The following is a 20,722-nucleotide window of genomic DNA, read 5'->3' on the forward strand; positions in this document are numbered from 1 at the left end:
GAGCCTGGCAAGCTGTAGTCCAAGGGGTTGCAGAGTCAGACATGACTGAGCAACTGACACTTTCACTTTCACACCCCATTTCTAGCCTCATCAGTAGCATCTTCGAGGTTCAGTTTCTCTTCACCAAGTTGGTTCAGTTGAGCTTTTAAGTTTTAGCTATGCTAATGGGTTTCTAACTATCTAATTACGGTTGTACTTTGTATTTCCCCAGTGATTAGTGATGTTTTTATGTTTCACAGGTTATTTGCCACCTATGTAACCTCTTTGTTGGAATGTCTGTTGGAAAGGGATCTTTTGCTCATCTTTAAAAATTGGGTTGTTTGGTTTCTTATTGAGTTTTGAGAGTTCTTTTTATATTCTAGATACAAGTCTTTTATCAGGTATATGCTTTGCATATAATATTTTCTCCCAGTCTGTGGCTTATCTTTTTGTTCTACTAACAGTGTCTTTTGAGGAGCAGACATTTTAAATTTTCATAAAGTTCAGTTTTCCATTTTTAATTTGTTGGTTTTGCTTCTAGTGTCACATGTAAAAAATGTTTTTCTAATTCAAGATTACAAAGATTTTCTTCTAGAAGTTTTATAATTCTAAGTCTGTGATTTATTTTTCTGTTTGTCGTTGTTCAGTAACTCAGTCATGTCCGACTGTGACCCCATGAATTGCAACATGCCAGGCTTCCCTGTCCTTCACCATGTCCCAGAGTTTGCTCAAACTGATGGCCATTGAGTTAGTTGGTGATGCTATCCAACCATCTCATCCTCTGTCGTCCCCTTCTCCTCCTGCTTTCAATCTTTCCCAGCATCAGGGTCTTTTCCAATGAGTTGGCTCTTTTCATCAGCTGACGAAAGTATTGGAGCTTCAGCTTCAGCATCAGTCCTTCCAATGAATATTCAGGGTTGAGTCCCTTTAGGATTGACTGGTTTGATCTCCTTGCAGTCCAAGGGACTCTCAAGAGTCTTCTCCAACACCATAGTTTGAAAGCATCAGTTCTTTGGCACTCAGCCTTCTTTATGGTGCAACTGTACATTCATACATGACTACTAGAAAAATCATAGCTTTGACTATATAGCTTTCACTATTTTGTGTTAATTTTTGTACATAGTATGAGAGAGGGTTTATTCCATATATAAGACATGGTTTGAAGTTGTTTTTTTTTAACTCATGCATATCCATTTGTTCCAGCCCCATTTGTTGAAAAGACCATTTTTTCACTGCATCTTTGTTAAAATATGCTGTCCACATAGGTACTTTTCAGAATAGTAATTTTTATGGAAGAGTAGAAGCAGGCATTGTTGTCGTTGTTGTTGTTTAGTCGCTAAGTCGTGCCTGACTCTTTTGCGACTCTAGTTCCTCAAAAGCCAAAACAAATTTTACTCAAACATTTAAAAGTGTTATCAGACACTGGCTACAGAAAAAAAATGAATGAAGTGAAAGTTATAGTCTAAACTGTTAATTAGAGTATAAGATCCATGGGATTCTATAAACGTACATAGTTGGAACACTTAATAAACTTTTGTGTTCAGAGAAGGCTTCCAGAAGGAGGGGAGGTCTGAGCTGAGGGTTCATTCTGAGTAAGAGTGGTGAGTGAGCAAAGGTGAGGAGGCAGAAGGCAGAGGAGACTGAGCAAAAGTATGGGGGCATGGAGCAGCTCTGTGTGTGCATGTGTGTGTGCCTGTGTGTACCTGTGTGTGCATGTGTGTGTGCCTTTGTGTGTGTGCCTGTGTGTGTGCCTGTGTGTGCCTGTGTGTGTGCCTGTGTGTACGCCTGTGTTTGTGTGTGTGTACCAGATGGTGCTGTGAGTCAGATGGTTCAATGTTTCTAAAAGGTAGAGATGGATGAACAGAGAAGCACAGTATAAGACTGGAGAGCTAGAGCCTGCTCTTGTCTGCCGTATCAAGTAATTCATTTGTTTGGAGATTGGAAGCTAAAAGCTGGGGTTTGCACCTTAAAAGGATCACTGACAGCTGTGTGGGAGTGATTGAGGAGTGCTGGGTGGTGGTTAAAACTCTGGAGGCACAACATTGTAAAACAATTATACTTTAATAAAAAATAAAATTAAAACATTAAAAATAAAAGGTGAGAGTTAAAAGGTTGCAGTGAGATCATTGAAATCAAAGAACTGAACTAGAACAGCAGAGCTGAGACCAGAGAGAAAAACAGTGATTCGAGAGATACTGAGGAGGGACATTCAAAAGCAACTGGGAGTTGAGGGATTGGGGAGAAGGCCTGATGCCTGGGTAGCTGGTGCCACCGTTAACTGAGCTCAGGAATGTAGCAGCAAGAATCCCCGGGGGCGGGGGGGGGGGGGGCTTTTAGTGTGGGTCTTATCAAGTCCAAGATGTCAGACATCTGGGATCATTGGGCAAGTGGACATAAGTCAAGCATCCCTGTGGGGGAGCCTATAAGTGGAATCATATAGGAAGCCCATGGGAGTGAGGCGAGAAGAGGGTTCTGTAGATCCCTGGGGTTCCCTGGTATTTTAAGGGCAGGCAAGAGATGTGTACCTTGAGAGAATGGGCAGGGAAGTGGGAGGAAATTTCGACCCAGGGACCTTGTGTTCTAGAAGCCATGGAAGCTGAGGGGCTCAGGCCAAAAAGAACCCTCAGGACCCTCAGATGCAGAGGAGGCGGCCTGATGATCCAGTCTAGCAGCTCATGGACTGTATTAAGTCTGTTGTAAGGAGCTGGGTGAGGAGGAGGAAATGGCAAGCCACTGGAGTATTCTTGCCTGGAGATTCCCATGGACAGAGGAGCCTAGTGGGCTACAGTCCATAGGGTCTCAGAGTCAGACACGACTGAAGTGGCTTAGCATGCATACATGCACAATCTTGGGCAAATTGCTCAACATCCCCTTTCTCAGTGTTCTCATCTATAAAATGGGACAGTAAGTCGTAGAGTTGTTTGAGGATTAAGTGAGGTGATACACACGATGCTCTTTACACATGATGCTCTTTGAACAGCACGTGGCAGATACAAAGAGTCATGCTACTCAGGACTTAACTAGACCAGGAATCAACTGTGCCCACCAATTTTGCAGAAATGGCTCTTGAGGGTTATTTGCTTTGTGGGTACAGTTTGAATGGGGTGGTGGGGACAGAAGGGAGAGTATGAGGGGTCAAGAAAAATGTGGAATGAATAGCAAACTTTGAGTAATCACTGGAGAAGCCTGGCTGAAGTTGAAGATGGAGTGAAAGGAGGGTGAGGCGACCAGCTAGGTCAGTGTAGTCAGGGGGGTCTGGATGGGAAGGGAGGGCTCTGACCGTGTTTTGTTTAATTAATTGATTAGTAAATATATTTATTTATTTGGCCACACCGGGTCTTAGTTGTGGCACGGAGGATCTTTAGTTGTGGCATGTGGGATCTAGTTTCCTGGCCAGAGATTGAATCAGGCCCCTTTCCTTGGGAGCACAGAGTCTTAACCACCAGACCACCAGAGAAGTCCCCTGGCCATGTTTTAGTGGAGAGGAATGAGGGGATCTGGGAAAGACACTGAAAGATAAAGAAGAGCAGGGAAGCGTGGTGAGACAGAGAGGTGGGCAGGTGGGGGGTCTCCTAGCACGACTCCCGACATCTGAGCCCGAGGGAAAGAGGTGGGGGCACAAGACTGAGGGGTTCACCGAGGGAGGTCTCGGCTTAGCGAGCCAGCAGGCTGAAAGTGAGGAGTTGAGAATAGGCAGCGGCTATATGTGAAGGTCCATGTTCTGGCCTGAATTGTATACCCCCCTCAAATCCTTATGTTAACACCCCAACACTCAGTACTTCAGGGTGTGACTGTATTTGGACATAGGGTCCTTAAAGAGGTGTTAGTTTCTCAGTCTTGTCCAACTCTTTGTGACCCCATGGACTGTAGCCTGAGAGGCTCCTCTGTCCAAGGGATTATCCAGGCAAGAATATTAGATTGGATTGCCATTCCCTTCTCCAGGGAATCTTCAAAAGTGAGGTCCTATGGGTGGGGCCCAAGCCAACATGACTGATGCCCTTTTAAGTAGAGATTAAGACACAGACTCCAGACTCACGCAGTGAAAAGACCAAGTGAACATGTAAGGAGAAGACAACCGTCTGCAAGCCAAGGAGAGAGGCCTCAAAATGAAACCAAACCTGCTGATGCCTTGATCTTGAACTTCTAGCTTCCAGAACTGGGGGAACAATCAAGTTCTATTGTTTCTGCCCCATCTGTAGTGCCATCCGAGAAACAGATACCCTGTAGTGTGAGAGGACAAGGGCAATGGTGCCGTGTTGCCCCCCAGGTGAGGGGCAGGGTGTGAGCTTGTGGTGGGAGCAGCCTGCACAGTGGTGCAATTGCCACCAGCCAGAGGGATGACTGAGACCAATGAGGGCGAAACAAAGGGTGCTGGGAGGACACGGGGAGTGAGATGTACCCGATGAGTGATGGTGGAGGTGGGCCGGGGCCCCTGGGGGACAAGCAGCCTGGGGCTTGGCTCTGGTGCAAAGTCAGCTGGTTCCCTGGAGGCTCACAAGGCCTCCTCTTCTTGCTGCTACACGGCTCTAATAGATGTAGGCGTGTTATAGATACTGCCTATAAAGACTCTCTAGTAAAATCTCTTTATTCCCACCTCAAAGAGGTAGAGTATCAAAGCTTTTTGAATTCTTCACCAGACGATCAGGAAGAACCAAGGGATTAAAGAGTCTGATTTTTCAATCTAAGGAGTCACTTGTGGGCTGCTGAGAAGTTGTAGAGGGAGGACAAGCCCCGCTCTGATGGACACAGGTGAGCAGAGAGCAGGAGAGCCCTAGTTGCGGGGAGGAGGGCTCTGCACGGGTCCTCCATCCTGGAAGCCCGGGCATAGGAGCTGTGTCCAGTCCATACCTCGTCTAATGCCTACTGCTCCCAGCCCAATGTCTGCTCCTGGCTGTAGGGCATGAAAATCAGTGGCCTTGCATTATTTATTCACTCAGTACCATTCATTAAAGACTCCATGCATGTGTGAGTCTGGAATTGCACAGTTGCAGAGATGAATCAAGCGTGGCCTTCACCTCAGGGAGCCAACCGTCTGGAGGAGAAAAGATGGACAAATAGGCGTGATAAATAATAGAAAGCCAGAAGTGGTTACTCTCTGAGGAAAGGTACAGAGAAGTTTCTGTGGGAGTTCTAAGAAGAGGGGATTGATGTGGGATGGGGAATCTGGGGAGTTTCAAAAGAAGGAAGAATAGCTCTGGGCTTTTCTGTTTTTAGTTCTGGGCTTTTAAGGCACAAGCTTGATGAGGAAGCTCACAGATAGAAATGGAAAGATAAATACCCCTCCAAGGTAGTGCGTGGAAATCCAAGGAGAGTAGTGGGCTGGGGAGTCAGGGGAGACTCATTTTTCTCTTTAAAAAATTAGTTTATTATTTGTTTCTTTTTAAAAAATACTTTTATTTATTCGTTTATTTTTGGCTGTGCTGTCTTCATTGCTGTGCAGGCTTTTCCTAGTTGCAGTGCACGGGCTTCTCATCGCGGTGGCTTCTGTTGTTGCAAAGCACCGGCTCTAGAGCACAGACTCAATAGCTGTGGCACACAGGCTTAGCTGCTCCTCGGCAAATGGGATCCTCCTGGACCAGGAATCGAACCCGTGTCTCCTGCACTGGCAGGCAGATTCTTTACTACCAAGCCACCAGGGGAGCCCTGTTATTTATTTCTTGGCTGCACTGCATGGCATGTGGGCCTTTGGTTCCATAACCAGGGATCAGTGTATTGGAAGTGAGGAGTCTTAACCACTGGACCACCTGTGGTCAGCAAAGGCTTAGAGGAAGGACCATAACAGGCCAGCCCAGGTCCTAGCACAGAGGCACTGTCACCGTGGGAGTGGGAGGGGTGCTGCAGGTAGAAAGGTGTGGAGGATTTGATGCCATCCTAGAGACTGGATTGGGACCAACCCTTCAGACAATGGGGAGGTTTAAGGGCTTCAAGAGGGTCAGAGACCACGCACCCTCCCTTCGGTGGTCGTGGCCACACCCACTGGGTTGAGTAGGAAAGCACTACAGGGGGCAGCCCTGGCCTGCCAGCCCCCTGGGGCAGGCATCCTCTCCAGAGTGGATGTAGGCATGGGCCCAGAACATGGCGGGGCACTTGGGCACAGGTGGGCAGGGCCAGGAGGCCACCCTTTCCTTAGAACTCAGAGATGCTAGCAGAGGGTAAAGCTCTTGGTCGTGGGGAGAAAGGCTGGTGGAAATGTGACGGGTCATGGCTCCCTGGGCAGGAAGGAGTCATGTTGAGTCCATGTGGGTTTGAAGAGTCATTACACAGTCCCCATGGCTGGAAAGGGCTTCTCTGGTGGCTCAGTGGTAAGGAGTCTGCCTGCCAATGCAGGAAACATGGGTTCGATTCCTGGGTCAGGAAGATCCCTTGGAGAAAAAAATGACAACCTATTCCAGCATACTTGCCTGGGAAATCCCATGGACAGACGAGCCTGGCGGGCTAGAGTCCATGAGATTGCAAAGAGTCAGACATGACTTGGCGACTAAACAACAACATGGCTGGAAAGGGGGCAGACCCTGATTCCTGATTGGGTCTCCTCAATCATCTTGGCCTTTGCTTCAGAGCCAGACCCCCCCCCCCACCCCTGCAGAGCAGTCCCCAGGGATGGAGGATGTACCAGATGATGGGGCTCCTTCTTGGGTGGTGGCTGGGGACTCAGCCCCCTGGCCCAGCTGCACAGCCAGGCCTGGGGATGAAGGTCAGGAGCAGCGGCTACCAGTTCAGTCCTGAACCAGCTGCTCTCCTTCACCCCCAGGCCCTGCAGGCGACAGGTGGACAGCAAGTGTGCCTCTCGGTAACGCCTGCTGCAGACGTGTTCCTCTGACGTCCCAAGGAGGCCTGCGCATGTACCTCGTCTTGCTGCCCGCAGCCTGGGAATCTGGTTCTTGTCATCTTAATTCTTCTGCTCCCAATAATACTCGATGCCAGCCAACCACCCAGTTGAGGTTGTTCCCAGTCAGAAATTAATCATTGTCTAAAACCTAATGAAAACTTGTGCCCAGGAAGGCATGGGAGTTGGGAAGAGAGGGCTGGGTTGTGGATCTTAGTGAGCTGGTGAGAACCTGCCAGGTACCTCTGAGGACAAGTCCTGAGTGCCTCCTGCCAAGGGGCTCTCGTGTGCCCCTCGGTGTCCAGTTTCCATACGCCCTCTTCCCCTCCCCGGCCATGATCCTTCTATCTCAAAGTGTGTCCTGTGACCCTGTGTGAGTTCACTGTGTTGTGTCACGTGGCTGGCCGGTGTCCTGTCTACGTTAGGTTGGGCTGCCATAATAAAACAGTATAGACTTGGTGGCTTCAACAGTAGGCATTTATTTCTCAAGTTCTAGAGGCTGGAGGAAGCACAAGCTGGAATCAAGATTGCGGGAAGAAATATCAATAGCCTCAGATATGCAGATGACACCACCCTTATGGCAGAAAGTGAAGAGGAACTCAAAAGCCTCTTGATGAAAGTGAAAGAGGAGAGTGAAAAAGTTGGCTTAAAGCTCAACATTCAGAAAACGAAGATCATGGCATCTGGTCCCATCACTTCATGGCAAATAGATGGGGAAACAGTGGAAACAGTGTCAGACTTTATTTTTGGGGCCTCCAAAATCACTGCAGATGGTGACTGCAGTCATGAAATTAAAAGACGCTTACTCCTTGGAAGGAAAGTTATGACTAACCTAGATAGCGTATTGAAAAGCAGAGACATCACTTTGCCAACAAAGGTCCATCTAGGTAAGGCTATGGTTTTTCCTGTGGTCATGTATGGATGCGAGAGTTGGACTGTGAAGTAGGCTGAGCGCCGAAGAATTGATGCTTTTGAACTGTGGTGTTGGAGAAGACTCTTGAGAGTCCCTTGGACTGCAAGGAGATCCAACCAGTCCATTCTAGAGGAGATCAGCCCTGGGTGTTCTTTGGAAGGAATGATGCTGAAGCTGAAACTCCAGTACTTTGGCCACCTCATGCGAAGAGTTGACTCATTGGAAAAGACTCTGATGCTGGGAGGGATTGGGGGCAGGAGAAGAAGGGGATGACAGAGGATGAGATGGCTGGATGGCATCACCGACTCGATGGACGTGAGTTTTAGTGAACTCCGGGAGTTGGTGATGGACAGGGAAGCCTGGCATGCTGCGATTCATGGGGTCGCGAAGAGTTGGACACTACTGAGTGACTGAACTGAACTGAGAGGCTGCAAGTCTGAGGTCAAGATTCCAGCAGCAGGGTCAGTTCCTCATGGCAGCCTGCTTCCTGGCTTGGGGATGGGAGAAGGAACCTTCTCTAAGGGTATTAATCATGTCAGATCAGACCCCAACCCTATAACCTCTTTTAAGTTTAATTACCTTTTAAAGATCGTATCTCTAAATGCAATCACATTGAGGATTAAGGCTTTAAGAAATGAATGGGGGGGGGACCATATTTCAGTCCATAGCACACATCTTTTTTTTAAATTGAAGTATAGTTGATTTACACTATTGTATTAATTTCTAGTGTACAGCAAAGTGATTCAGTTATATATATTGGGTTGGCCAAAAAGATTCATTCTGGCTTTTTCATAACATCTTATGGAAAGCCCACATGAAGTTTTGGCCAAAACACACACACACTCACGTATATTCATTTTCAGATTCTTTTCCATTACAGTTTATTATAAGATATTGAATATAGTTCCTTGGTAGGTGCGTGCTAAGTCACTTCAGTAGTGTCTGATTCTTTGAGTCCCTAGGGACTGCAGCCCGCCAGGCTCCTCTGTCTATGGAATTCTGCAGGCAAGAATACTGGAGCGGGGTGCCATGTCCTCCTCCAGGGGATCCTCCCAATCCAAAGATTGAACCCATCTGCCTTATGTCTCCTGCATTGTCAGGCAGGTTCTTTACCAGTAGCACCACCTGGGAAGCCCCTTATTTATCTATTTTACAGATAGTCATTTGTATCTGGTAAGCCCAAACTTCTAATTTATCCCTCCCTGCTTTGGGAGGTGATTAGGTTTCAGTGAGGTCATGAAGGTGGGGCCCCCGTGATGGGATCAGTACCCTATTCAGAGTGCCCAGAGAGCTGATCTCCCTCTCTCTGCCGTGTGAGAACATCGGGAGAAGACAGCCCTCTGCAAAGCAGGAAGCAGGACCCCACTCCACACTGTCATGCTGGTACTCTGGTCTCCTCCCCAGCCTCCAGAAATAAATGAGAAATAAATACCACCCACTCGATGGTGTTTTCTTATAGCCATGTGAGCCAAGACACACCTGCCTAGACCACTGCTTCTCAGCAGCAAATCCCCAGGAAGACAAGTTTTGTTAGAAGAAATGTGCCCTGTGGTTAAGGGCACAGGGTCCATATGAGACCCACCTGGGATCCCCTCCCTCCTCTATACTCACCAGTCCTGTGAATGAAGGAAGGTCGCTTGCCTTCTGTGATCTGTTTTGGGTTTTTTTTCATCTCCAAATGAGGACAACACAGAAAACACACTCTCATGGAATTCCCAGATACAGTAAGTGAGACTGTGTCCACCAGGACTTACCCTAAAGTGGTCACTGGATGTGTCCCTGTTAACATTAGATTCGTGCCATAGACCCATGCCTCTTTCCCATGACTCATGCCTCTTTCCCAGGAAATGCCATTGCCAATTCCTGACATTTTTTAAGTGTCTCTTTTCTATGCACTAGGTCTGGGCTAATGGTTTCTATGATATTTTTAACAGTGAAACCTTTTTTCCCCACATCACGTTTTTTGTGGAACTCCAATATCTAAAACTGACAGATGTGGAGGTTGTATTAATTGCAGCTGATGTGAGGCTAGAGACCTCCATGAACCCCTTCTTGAAGGAACCCAGAGGCCCTCCAAAGAACACCATTTGAGAACCACTGCTCTGGGCTGCCCCACTTCCCTTCCACTCCCAAAGTCTTCTTCCTGGGACAGCGCAGTGTAATTGTCCAGGTTTCTTCATAAATAATAATCTCATTCTGGTCTTGCTTCCCTAAGGCAACCTGGCTAGGAATTTTAGGTGTCCCTGGGCTCATCAGTCGTACATTTAAGGTCCTCTGGCCACTCTCTCAGGTGTGCATGGACTTTGCCACTTGACTTACAGAAGTTCATTGCCTAGGTCTAGGGGTGCCCCTCTGTCGCCCCATGTATTACCAACCATTGTAAACGAAGTCTAATTTGTATCGCTCAATAAGGCTATACCTATAAATAAACCCACAAATCAGGAAAAAAATTGCTTTGTCATATTCTGTGTCCTGGTTTTGGTGTGGAAAATGGGTCAGAAGAGGGAAACAGGGGAGTTTCATACAGAAAAAACAGCACAGAACCTGATCTCTGCTCACACCAGCCACAGGGATTCTGGGGCCTCACTTCAGCGAAATCTATTTGGCTTGATTCTCCGTGTTGCTCTTCTGAGGCTTCAACCTCAGCGAGATAAGCGTGATCTTTCTTATTTTATTCTTGTAACAGCTTTATATTGAGATATAATTCATATAGCACACAACTCACCCATTTAAAGTATACAATTCAGCGGCTTTCAGTATATTCACAGAGTTGTGCAGCCATCTCCGTGATCAATTTTAGGACATTTTTGTCACATGCCCCCCCGCCCCAGAATAAAAAACACTGTATGCGTTAGCAGTCACTCTCCTTCCCCCTAACCTCCCCACCGCCGCCGCCACAGCTGGGCAACAACTAATCTACGTTCTGTCTCTGTGGGTTCACCCGTTCTGGACATTTCATATAAAGGGTGTCTTTTAACAGGTGGTCTTTTGTGTCTGGTTTCTTTCACCGAGCACGTTTTCAGGGTTCATCCACGGTGTGGCATACATCAGCACTTTATTCTTTTTTATTTTTTGTAATAATACTCCATTGTAACGATATACTGCGTCTCTGTTCGTCTACTCATGAGTTGATGGATGAGTGTCCCCACTTTTTGGCTATTATGAATAATGCTGCTTGGAACATTTGCATACAAGTTTCTTTATATTTAGACAGAGTAACTACTTTTATGATTTATTTTAACTTTTAAAAATTGAAGTACAGTTGATTTATAATACCATGTTAGTTTCAGGTGTTAGAGCACAGCAATTCAGTTACATGTATATATACAGTCATTTTCAGATTCTTTTCCCTCAGTACTACAAACAGCTGAGTTTAGCTCCCTGTGCTACACAGTAGGTCCTTGTTGGTTACCTATTTTATATAGTAGTGTATATATGTTAATCCCTGGTGGGTCTTAACATATATGGGGTAGGGTCTTCTCTGGTGGCTTAGAGGGTAAAGCATCTGCCTGCAATGCAGGAGACCCGGGTTCAATCCCTGGGTCGGGAAGATCCCCTGGAGAAGGAAATGGCAACCCCCTCCAGTATTCTCCTGGAAAATCCCATGGACAGAGGAGCCTGGTAGGCTACAGTCCATGGGGCCGCAGAGTCGGACACGACTGAATGACTTCACTTTATATGTTAATCCCAATGCCTGAATTTATCCCTCCACCCACCCTTCTGTGTACAAGTTTTGATGTAGAGATTTTCAGTTGTGTAACTTCCTCTACTGAGAGAATGAATGATATAAATGGCTAGATTTATTGTGTTTCATGCACCAAATTCTGCGCTGAGCACTTCACACATATTATCTTTGTCATCTTTATTGTAGCCCAAAGAATAGGCTCTCTCCCCATTTTTACCAGTGAGGAAACTGAGTCCCCATAGCTAACACAGGGCAGGGCTGGGATTTGAACTCAGGTTGACACATGTTCTTAACACACGCATACTGAATACTGCTACCAGAAGTTGGGCAGCTGTTGGTACCACACCACTCCAATCATTCACCCTAATTAAGTCACAATGATTAAATTTCAGTGGTGTGCCACTTATATACATTGTCTTACCGAATTCTCACACCCACTCTGTGAAGTTGTCTTATTGATACTGTCCCTTGCCCAGTGAGGAAAGAAGTTCATAGAAACTACTCCCTGGGTGACATGTCTCATCGGTGTCTGAGCATGGAGAGCCAGAGGTCAACAGGACCTCCAGCTGCTCTTTGATACCACAGCTCTCCTTCTCAAACCTGGCCTCCTTCAACCCTGTATCACCTCGAGGACAGTTTCTCATACGCCCAGAAGTACTATTTTCAAAGCAGAGCCACCATCTGCCTTCTTCTGCACCGGTGTGCCTGTGTGTGCATGTAAACCTATATCCAAGGGTATCGCTACTCCCGACCTAGGGTCCTCGTGCAGGTAGGACCCCTGGTGGCCTACCGTGATATTGCAGGGTTCTTGAAGTGGTTAGTCCCATTAGAGTTCATGCTACACCAGACTTCAAGCCTAGACCCTTAGCAGGTAGAGGACTTGCTTTTGGACAGTTTTGAGGCTGGCAGGGTGGAGGTGGAAGGTGGCAGTGGGGGGGAGACTGGAGCAGAGGAGGGTAACGGTAGAGGGTACCAACTGTGTCCATGTGGTTGCCTGCCCACAGCCGCTATCTTGGATGACCCCATGGAGTGCAGCAGAGGGGAGCGGCTGTCCATCACCCTGGCCAAGAACCGCATCAACCGCGCTCCCGAGAGGCTGGGCAAGGCCAAGGTCGAAGTGGACATCTTTGAGCTTCTCAGAGACAGCGAGTACGAGACTGCAGAAACCAGTACGTAGAACGGGCAGGGCTGCCCTCTGCTTCCCCTGCTGGCAGAGGAGGGGCTGGTGGTGTGAGCCGCACCCATCAAAAGACCTATGATGCAGGGATTCCTGAGAGAGGAAGAGAAACGTGCACCAGGAGGCCCTGTAGGGCTTAGTCTGAACAAGATCCCAGGCTTTGTTGTAAATCATATGTAGGGTAGAGTTGAGAGAGGAAATTTATTCATTCCTTCATTTTACCCACTCATTCATTCCTTCATGTATTGATTCATTCATCTCCTGGACATTTTGTGCACAAATCCCTAAATGAAACTTTGTGTGGTATTAAGAAAGGAGAGATCTGGCCAGCCCCAGGGAAGCAGAGTCTTGACACATCTGTTTCCTTCCTGTCTTGATTTCTTGTGCCAAAGGCAGTGTTGTGGGAAGAAGCTGAGACTTGGGCTGGAGATCGGCCACTCGCTCTTGAGGATAACCTTGGACAAGTCAGTGATTCTTTTAAACCTCAGTTTCTTCATCTGTAAAATGAGAATGCTAGGCTCTACTTTGTGAGTCATTGTGAGGGTTAAATGACTTACAAAATAGGAAAGGCCTCTGTGAGTTGCAGTGCTTTACAGACGTACATAGTAGATCACTCCAGTCACACTTATGGAGCCCCTCCTATGTGCTGGGCACTGCTTTTAATTCTTCCAGCAACCAGAAAGTTAAGTGCTGTTATTCCAACTTTACCAAGAAACTGAGGCTCCAAGACTTTGGATAACTCACTCAGTGCCAGAGCTAGTCAGATGCAAGTCCTAGACCCTGAACTTGCATCACAGACTTGCCAGTCCAGGGTCTCGCCTGTTCCGCCTCCCCTGCACTTCTCTGGCGTTGCTGGTATTATCTAGACAGCTTAACAAGATGAGCTTCCAGGTTAGTGGGGTGATGGCTTGTAACTTAGCTGTGGATGAACCGCTCCAGTTCAGAGGGAAGGAGGGGAGCCCCTCAGCCCAGAGAAATGATAGCCTTTGTTCCTTAAGACTCTGAAGTCCCATCTCTTCCTTTCCCGTCCATATCAACATTTAATGACAGTCAATGGCAAAACCAAACCAAACCAAAGAACAACTCGCTTACATGGGTATGTCAGACATGCGGTCTTCTGCATGTGGGCCCAGTGATGCTGTAATCTGGACTATTAATATTGCAGGAGAAGAAACGTATTTACCTTAGGTACAATCGACAGGATACTGTATGGATCCAAAGAGGGCGGGAAGGGAAGAAGGCAGTGGCTCCCTGTGTCGTAGCTCCTTAAATCTCCTGTTGTGTCAAATCCACGCTCTGCTCCTTCTGCTGCTTTCGTTTCCCTGGCTCATCCATCGTGTGCCATGATGGCCATCCAGCTTACAGTTTGTTTACCCATTTGGGAAACTTTTACTGAGCATTAGCTCTATTTTGGGCCTAACTCGGGATATCCTGTGTTGGGGGCAATGCAGAAAACAAGATGGATAGGGTCCCTGCCCTCAGGTGGCTTACAGGCTGTCTTCAGTGTGCAGCTCCCTGCAGCGCCTCTTGGTTTGGAGTTCCGAGGCAGAGGATCTGCTTGGTCCAGGTTCTCTTGGCTAGTCTCACAAGTTGCGGACATTGGCCAGCTGACCTGAGAACTACTTCTGGGGAGAGAGTCCACTCCTAAAAACTGAGTGTGGATTCCTATCATATGAAGTAGTTGTTGAGGCCAGCGGGATCTGTGGACACAGATTCCTCCAGAAGGAAGCTTGGGGGAACAGGTACTTGGAATCGACATTCATTTATTCACTCGGTCAGTCAATAAATATTTAGAGGGTGCCTGCTGTACTCTGTCCTAGACAGTGGGGGTAAGGCACAGATGGAAATCCCAGTTATCACAGAGGTTAAACTCTAGTACAGTGAAAGGAAGATTCAGATTTCTCAGGATCTTCCAAAGGAAAGTGGAAATACCAACAATGACTTCCTGTGAAAAGCTCCTGGTCCTGTCTATACATTGGTGTGTTTTTTTGTCCAAGAGGGCAGGTCTCAGACAAGAATCCAGATTTCTAGATAGTTCTCATAGTCTGTTCTTTGGGAAAAAACAGCTCCCCCTTCTTCTTTGGTTCTTCAGACTTTCCCCTGCAGAATAGAAAGCGTGGATTGCCCTCTGAGAATGGGGGTCATTAGCAGATGTAAATTTCTTCTCCCAATGACCCGGGCGTAGCAGAGTCAATACATCTAAAATATTAAACCAGAGGAATCAAGGGAATAAAGGAAACATATCTTAATCCATGATACAGAGCTTTGGAGCATCTTTCTAAGGCCCTTCTTTTAGGCACCAAGTATTTTACTAACAAGTGGCCTTGGTTCAGCTTTTACATCTCACTGTGTTTGAGGCATGATTAGCATTTGTTAGAAAAGAGGGCTTTTGGATCTTTCTACCCCAAAGGCTTTTCATCTAAAGCCAAAGCTGCTCCCCCACAATGGATTTTAAATACCACCCAGATAGTTCATAGAAAGCTTCCAGCTCCACTTTCCCCTCCCTCAGTAAGGGGGAGAGAGGGTGGTGGGTTAGCACTTTTAGCTGAAGCATGGTGGGTTGGACTGGTGGTCAGTGGTGGGGCGGGGGAAGGAGTTTGGAAGGAGGCAGGATCCCAGGATGAGGGCAGAAAAACAGCTCTGCTATCCCTACTTGGAGAGACTGTGGGACAGAGTAGGATGATCATACTGACCTGGCTGTGTTACCTATGAGCTGTGTGACTGTGGACAGGCTGTTTAACCACTTTGTGCCTTGGTGATAACACCTCCTAGGGTCATTAGGAGCACAACAGGAGACAGTACAGGTGAGTTCATTAGCACCTACACATACCAAGGAGTTAGGAAGTGGCAGCTATGGATTTTGCTGTTGGGTTATTTTCTCCACGGGCTTCTCTGGTGGCTCAGAGGGTAAAGAATCTGCCCACAGTGCATGAGACCGGGGTTCGATCCCTTGGTTGGGAAGATCCCCTGGAGAAGGAAATGGCTACCCACTCCAGTATTCTTGCCTGGAGAATCCCATGGACAGAGGAGCCTGGCAAGCTACAGTCCAGGAGGGTCACCAAATTGAACACAACTGAGCAGCTAACACTTGCACTATTCTCTCCACACATCTCTTATGCCCCCGCCCCCTTGGATCTGGCTTCCTCTACCTCTTACCATCACCTCTGTCTTCTCTGTCTCAGAGTTCAGCCATCCCTCCCAGGCAGCCCAGTCTACCTCCCAGCCTCCTCTCACATGGCCTGTCTTAATGTCAGGTGCCTCCTGGGGCCTCAATCATAACTGAATATTCCACTCTCTTTCCCTTTTTCTGGGTTGATGCATCTGACAGTTCTGAGCCTTTGGAAGTCATGATATGCTGCCCAGAGCCAGCTACTGCTCAGTCTCGTGGTGGTGGTGTCTTCCCTGGGCTAGTGGCTGATTTGCATTGTTAATTTAAATCCATTTAAGTGGCTCTGGGGCCCTGACCAATGCCCCCAACCTCACATCTGTCACCCTGCGCCTGGGGACTCCACTTCAAGGAGATGAAAGAGATCCTAGTGATGACATTCTTGGTTGTAGAAAGCAGAGGCTCTGGGTTAAGTGAAGATGGTAACAATCCTACTGGGTACCCTTGTGCCTGCTTTTGGTAATAGGCAAGTTTCAAAAACTGCACAAATAATGAGTCACACTTGGGGCAGGTGTGCCATTCAAGAGAAGCAATGGCAATTTCAGAAGCAAAGATGGTGAAGTGTAAAACTAAAGATGCTGGGGTCTGGAGTTCAGCCTTCTCATTTGATAGTTGAAAGGGAGACTGGGAGGTGAAAAGTATCACATGGGTGTTAATCAGTAACAACCTGGGTCCCCCGGAGAAGGGAATGGATGCTAACTCCAGTATTCTTGCCTGGAGAATGCCATGGACAGAAGAGCCTGGTAGGCTACAGTCCATGGGATCGCAGAGTCAGACACAACCGACTGTGACTAACACTTTCACTCACTCGGACACTGGAAAGATACAAGTAGCAAACCACCTCGCTTCTATCTGGTTCACATAGATTTTCATGCAGTGAGTTTATCTAAAGTGAAGGTCACCTATAAAGCTCCCTCAGACCCACGTCTGTGCCTGGTCACCATCATCGCCTCGGGCTTCTTGATGTTTGATTTCCCGGCTCCCTCTGCACGGCCCACAGATCTGAAATAAGAGGGCTGGACAAGACCTATCAGGTCACCTCCCGGCCCGCCTGTCCCTTCCCTCTTTCCTCCCGTATCTTATCTCCATCTCGGCCTTTCTTGTGCAGGCAGCTCCCACAGGCCTTGCCCTCCTCTGTTCCTATAGATCCCTGTGTCTCCTGTGGTGAACATATTAGAGCTTAACTAAGTGCCACCCCCTTATCACCCAGACACCCGGAGGCACCGTGCCTGCTACTGTCAGAGCCAGTGTGAGGTTTAATTTACTGCAGAGCTGAAAGCAGGAGCCTTCCTGTCAGCCCCTCGCTTCTGCCTGGGTTTGTCCCTGTGAGGCCAAGCATGCTATCAGCTGTCCACACCATTTCCCCTGGAAACCCAGAGGTGCCTGGTTCCCAGGCCCCACGAGGCCCCAGTGATGGGCAGAGAGCGTGAGGTTATGGCTGCCTGGCTGCCCCTCCTGCACAGGCTTCTGAGCTTCTCAAAGGCTGCACGGGGCATGACCTCCAGCGATCCAGAGCTGTTTCTAGTAAGTGAGGGCTGATGCCGAGCAGGGCCCTGTGGGGCTCCTGGGCACGGAGGCCTTTCTGCCCCTCATTTCCCGCAGGCAAGACTCCAGCTTCCATGACCTCTGAGTTCCAAAGGGCACAACAGTTGCTCATCAGGAGAGGAGCAGGCAGGAAACCACCTGCTGTTGTTCAGTCGCTACGTCGTGTCTGACTCTTTGCAACCCCATTGGAAAAGACCCTGATGCTGGGAAAGATTGAAGGCAGCAGGAGAGGGGACGATAGAGGATGAGATGGTTGGATGGCATCACTGATTCAATGGACATGAGTTTGAGCAAACTGGGAGATGGTGAAGGACAGGGAAGCCTGGTGTGCGGCAGTCCATGGGGTTGCAAAGAGTCAGGCACGACCTAACGACTGAGCTGAACTGAACTGAGCTCGATGGCGGCACTCCAGGCTCCTCTATCTCCCAGAGTTTGCAAAGATCCATGTCCCTTGAGTGATGTTCCCCAACCAACTCATCCTCTGCCATGCCCTTCTCCTTTTGCTCTCAATCTTTCCCAGCATCAGGGTCTTTTCCAATAAGTAGACTGGACCACCTAAGACCCAGCACATACCCTAATCTTGTCAACAACCCCATTCTTTTGAAACTTTGAAGAAGAAAGAAGAACGCAAGACTGTTACTGCCTAGATTCTTATCGCATACTCCTGCCTGACTGGATAACCTCTCCCTATTACCCAGAAAGGGGGCCATAGTTCTTGAGGCATTAGCCTATGGTGGTCCCTCTTTGCCTGGCAAAGAAATAAAGGCACTCTTTCCCTCTCCTCTATAACTCTGCCCCGGTGTTTCTCTTTGGCATTGGTGCACAGAGAGCCAAGATTTTGGTGACAGGGCTAACATTCCTCCATCAGCTCACTAGAAAGAGTCCAAGGCAGCATAAGGGAGAAGGTGAGAAGCCAGAAGAGAAGGCATCCAAATAGTGATGTGTCATTCGACAAGTGTTCCCTGCTCCCCTTTCCTCAGCTGCCCACATCACATATACATAACGGGGACTCAGAGACACATTGAATTACAGCGCTAAGAAATCAGGAGAAGGGGACAGCGGAGGACGAGATGGTTGGATGGCATCACCGACTCGAAGGACATGCGTTTGAGCAAGCTCCAGGAGCTGGTAATGGACAGGGAAGCCTGGTGTGTTGCAGTCCATGGAGTCGCAAAGAGTCAGGCACGACTGAGCGACTGAACTGAAGAAATCACCTGGCCCAACTGCCTCCTTTTACAGAAGGGGAAAGCTGAGGCTCACAGTCTTTCCCAGAGGACAGCTGAGACCACACATCTGAAAAGTGACATAAATCTCAGTAGCTCTGCATGGGCTTGCCAGGGAGTGGCTCAGAGAGGAGCAGAGGGACATCAGAAATAGGTCATGGTGTAGCTGGGTGGTCAGGTAAGGCCTCTGGGCCAGGCCTTGCAATGACTGACAGGTGAGGCATAGGGCAGAGGGCATCCACACAGAAGGCTTAATAGTATGTTTGAGGCAGGGAAAAAAATGGGGTACTTTCGGGCACAATGACAACCGGGCATGGCTAATACAGAGAGTGTTTATGAGGGCTGTGACGATGGCCAGGACTGGAAAGCAGTGTATCACAGTGGTCAAGATCCTAATCTTGGGTTTACCAACATCATGGAATTATCACCTGAGCCTCGGACTCCCCGTTTGTAAAATGGGAATACTATGAGTTCTCACTTCATGAGGTTGCTGCAAGGACGGAGATGATGCACTTAGAAAACTTAGAGCAGTGCCAGGAGTCAGGTGAACTCTTGATAAACTTCACCTATTAGTAGTATTATCAGTAATAGAACTAGTATTGTAACCCCTCCTTCATGGGATGATTGTAAGTCTTTGGGGTCCCTGGTGCCTGCATGTGTAAAGTCCCTATAAATGGTATTGCTGCTTCTGTGGTGATCTAGGGCTGAGGCTTTGAGCAATATATCACTGGTGACAGGAGCCAAAGACAGGTGTTTCTTTTCCTTCCAGTTTTATTGAGATATAACTGACATACCGCATAAGTTCAAGGTATATAGCATAATGATTTGACTTATGTACATCATGAAATGGTTATCACAGTAACGTTAGTGAATATCCATCATCTCACATAGATACAAAATTGAAGAAATAGAAAAAATCTTCCTTGTGATGAGAACTCTTAGGATTGACTTTCTTGACTTTCATATAGAACATAGAGCAGTGTCAATTATACTAATCATGTACTTTACCTGCCTAGTTTTTTTATAACTGGAAGTTTGTACCTTTTGACCGTCTTCATCTAATTCCCCCTCTGAGCATTCCCCACCTCTGGTGAGCACAGACCTAATTTCCTTCCTATGAGCTGCTTTGTTTGTGTTTGAAAGATAATTGACCTGCAACACTGTTGTTTGCTGCTGTGTATCTCAGTGATTTGATATTTCTATGTATTACAAAATGATCGCCATGATAAGTCTAGTTACCATCTGTCACCGTACAAAGATGTTGGGTTATTACGGACTATATTCCCCATGTTGTTCATTTCATCCCTGTCACAGCCAGTGGCAGTTTTGAGATCTCAGATACTCTGGGTCACTCTGACCAGGGAGGTATCCATCCCGGGGCATGAAGGTGCAGAGACCCGACACTCCACCCTCCCATTTCCCCTCTCGGCTTGGAAGTGAGCAAGGCCATCCTTTTAGGTCCTGGTCCATTCACAGGGCTGAGAGTGGACTGTGCTCTTCAGGCTCTGGCACAAGGAGGGGACAGACGGTCCTTGGTGCTGATAGAGGCGGTTGTTTGCCTCGCTCGGATGGTAAGGGCTCTGCTCTGGGCTCAGTGTACAGCGTGACCGGGCACCCAGAGACACCTTGCCCTACCGCTCCACTTGGGCTTCAGCGCCCTAAAGTGTTTTTATGTGAGCTCTCTCGGCCTCTGCTCCACATTGCTCTCAGCTCCCCGTCGCCCTGATAATTTATCACAGGAGCTCAGAGAGCACCGTACTGTAAGTGACGAGGCCCCAGTTTTCTCGTCCCCACCCGGGAGGCTACCCCTTCCCTGGAGGGCTTGAAGTTAGTGAGCCTGTGACTAACTACTCTGGACCACGTGCATCACAGGCAGACCCTTCCCCTCCCTGTGAAGACTCAGAGACAGTTAAGTTCCCATAAGCGCCTCCGGTCCAGCCCAGGTGTCTAAGGAAGCTTCACATCCAAGCCTGAGCTGGTGTCTGCTGGGGAAGAAGTTTCCGCTTCTTACAGCACCCCATCGTGGTGTTTTATTCCTGCAGCTGCTCTGTCAGTTGCCTTCCAACTCCTCTGCTGGCTGGGAAACTTGGTTGCCGTGGCAACATCACTCACATCTCCAGTGCTCCCTGGGAGGCAGAAGGAGAGTGCCCCTCCCTCCCCTCCATCCCACAGACTGCTCAGAGATCCTCATGGGATGACCGGGGCCTG

At 48.0% G+C, this 20,722-nt stretch overlaps 1 protein-coding gene across 2 annotated transcripts in view; it reads left to right on the forward strand.

The window, feature by feature from the left end:
- GRIK4 (glutamate ionotropic receptor kainate type subunit 4) overlaps positions 1-20,722 on the forward strand; it is a 498,615-nt gene that overhangs the window by 298,079 nt on the left and 179,814 nt on the right. Inside the window, exon 3 of one of the 2 annotated variants that reach the window (XM_086338321.1) lies at positions 12,408-12,572. The exons of the other annotated variant lie outside the window; for it this stretch is intronic. Coding sequence (XP_086194447.1) covers positions 12,408-12,572 — 165 coding nt within the window. The remainder of the gene's footprint in view (positions 1-12,407; positions 12,573-20,722) is intronic. 2 annotated transcript variants of the gene reach the window in all.

The sequence above is a fragment of the Bos grunniens genome, chromosome 15 (assembly GCF_055505025.1).
Source record: "Bos grunniens cultivar Pamir isolate PY7600 chromosome 15, Bosgru_T2T1.0, whole genome shotgun sequence".
Classification (NCBI taxonomy): Eukaryota; Metazoa; Chordata; class Mammalia; order Artiodactyla; family Bovidae; genus Bos; species Bos grunniens.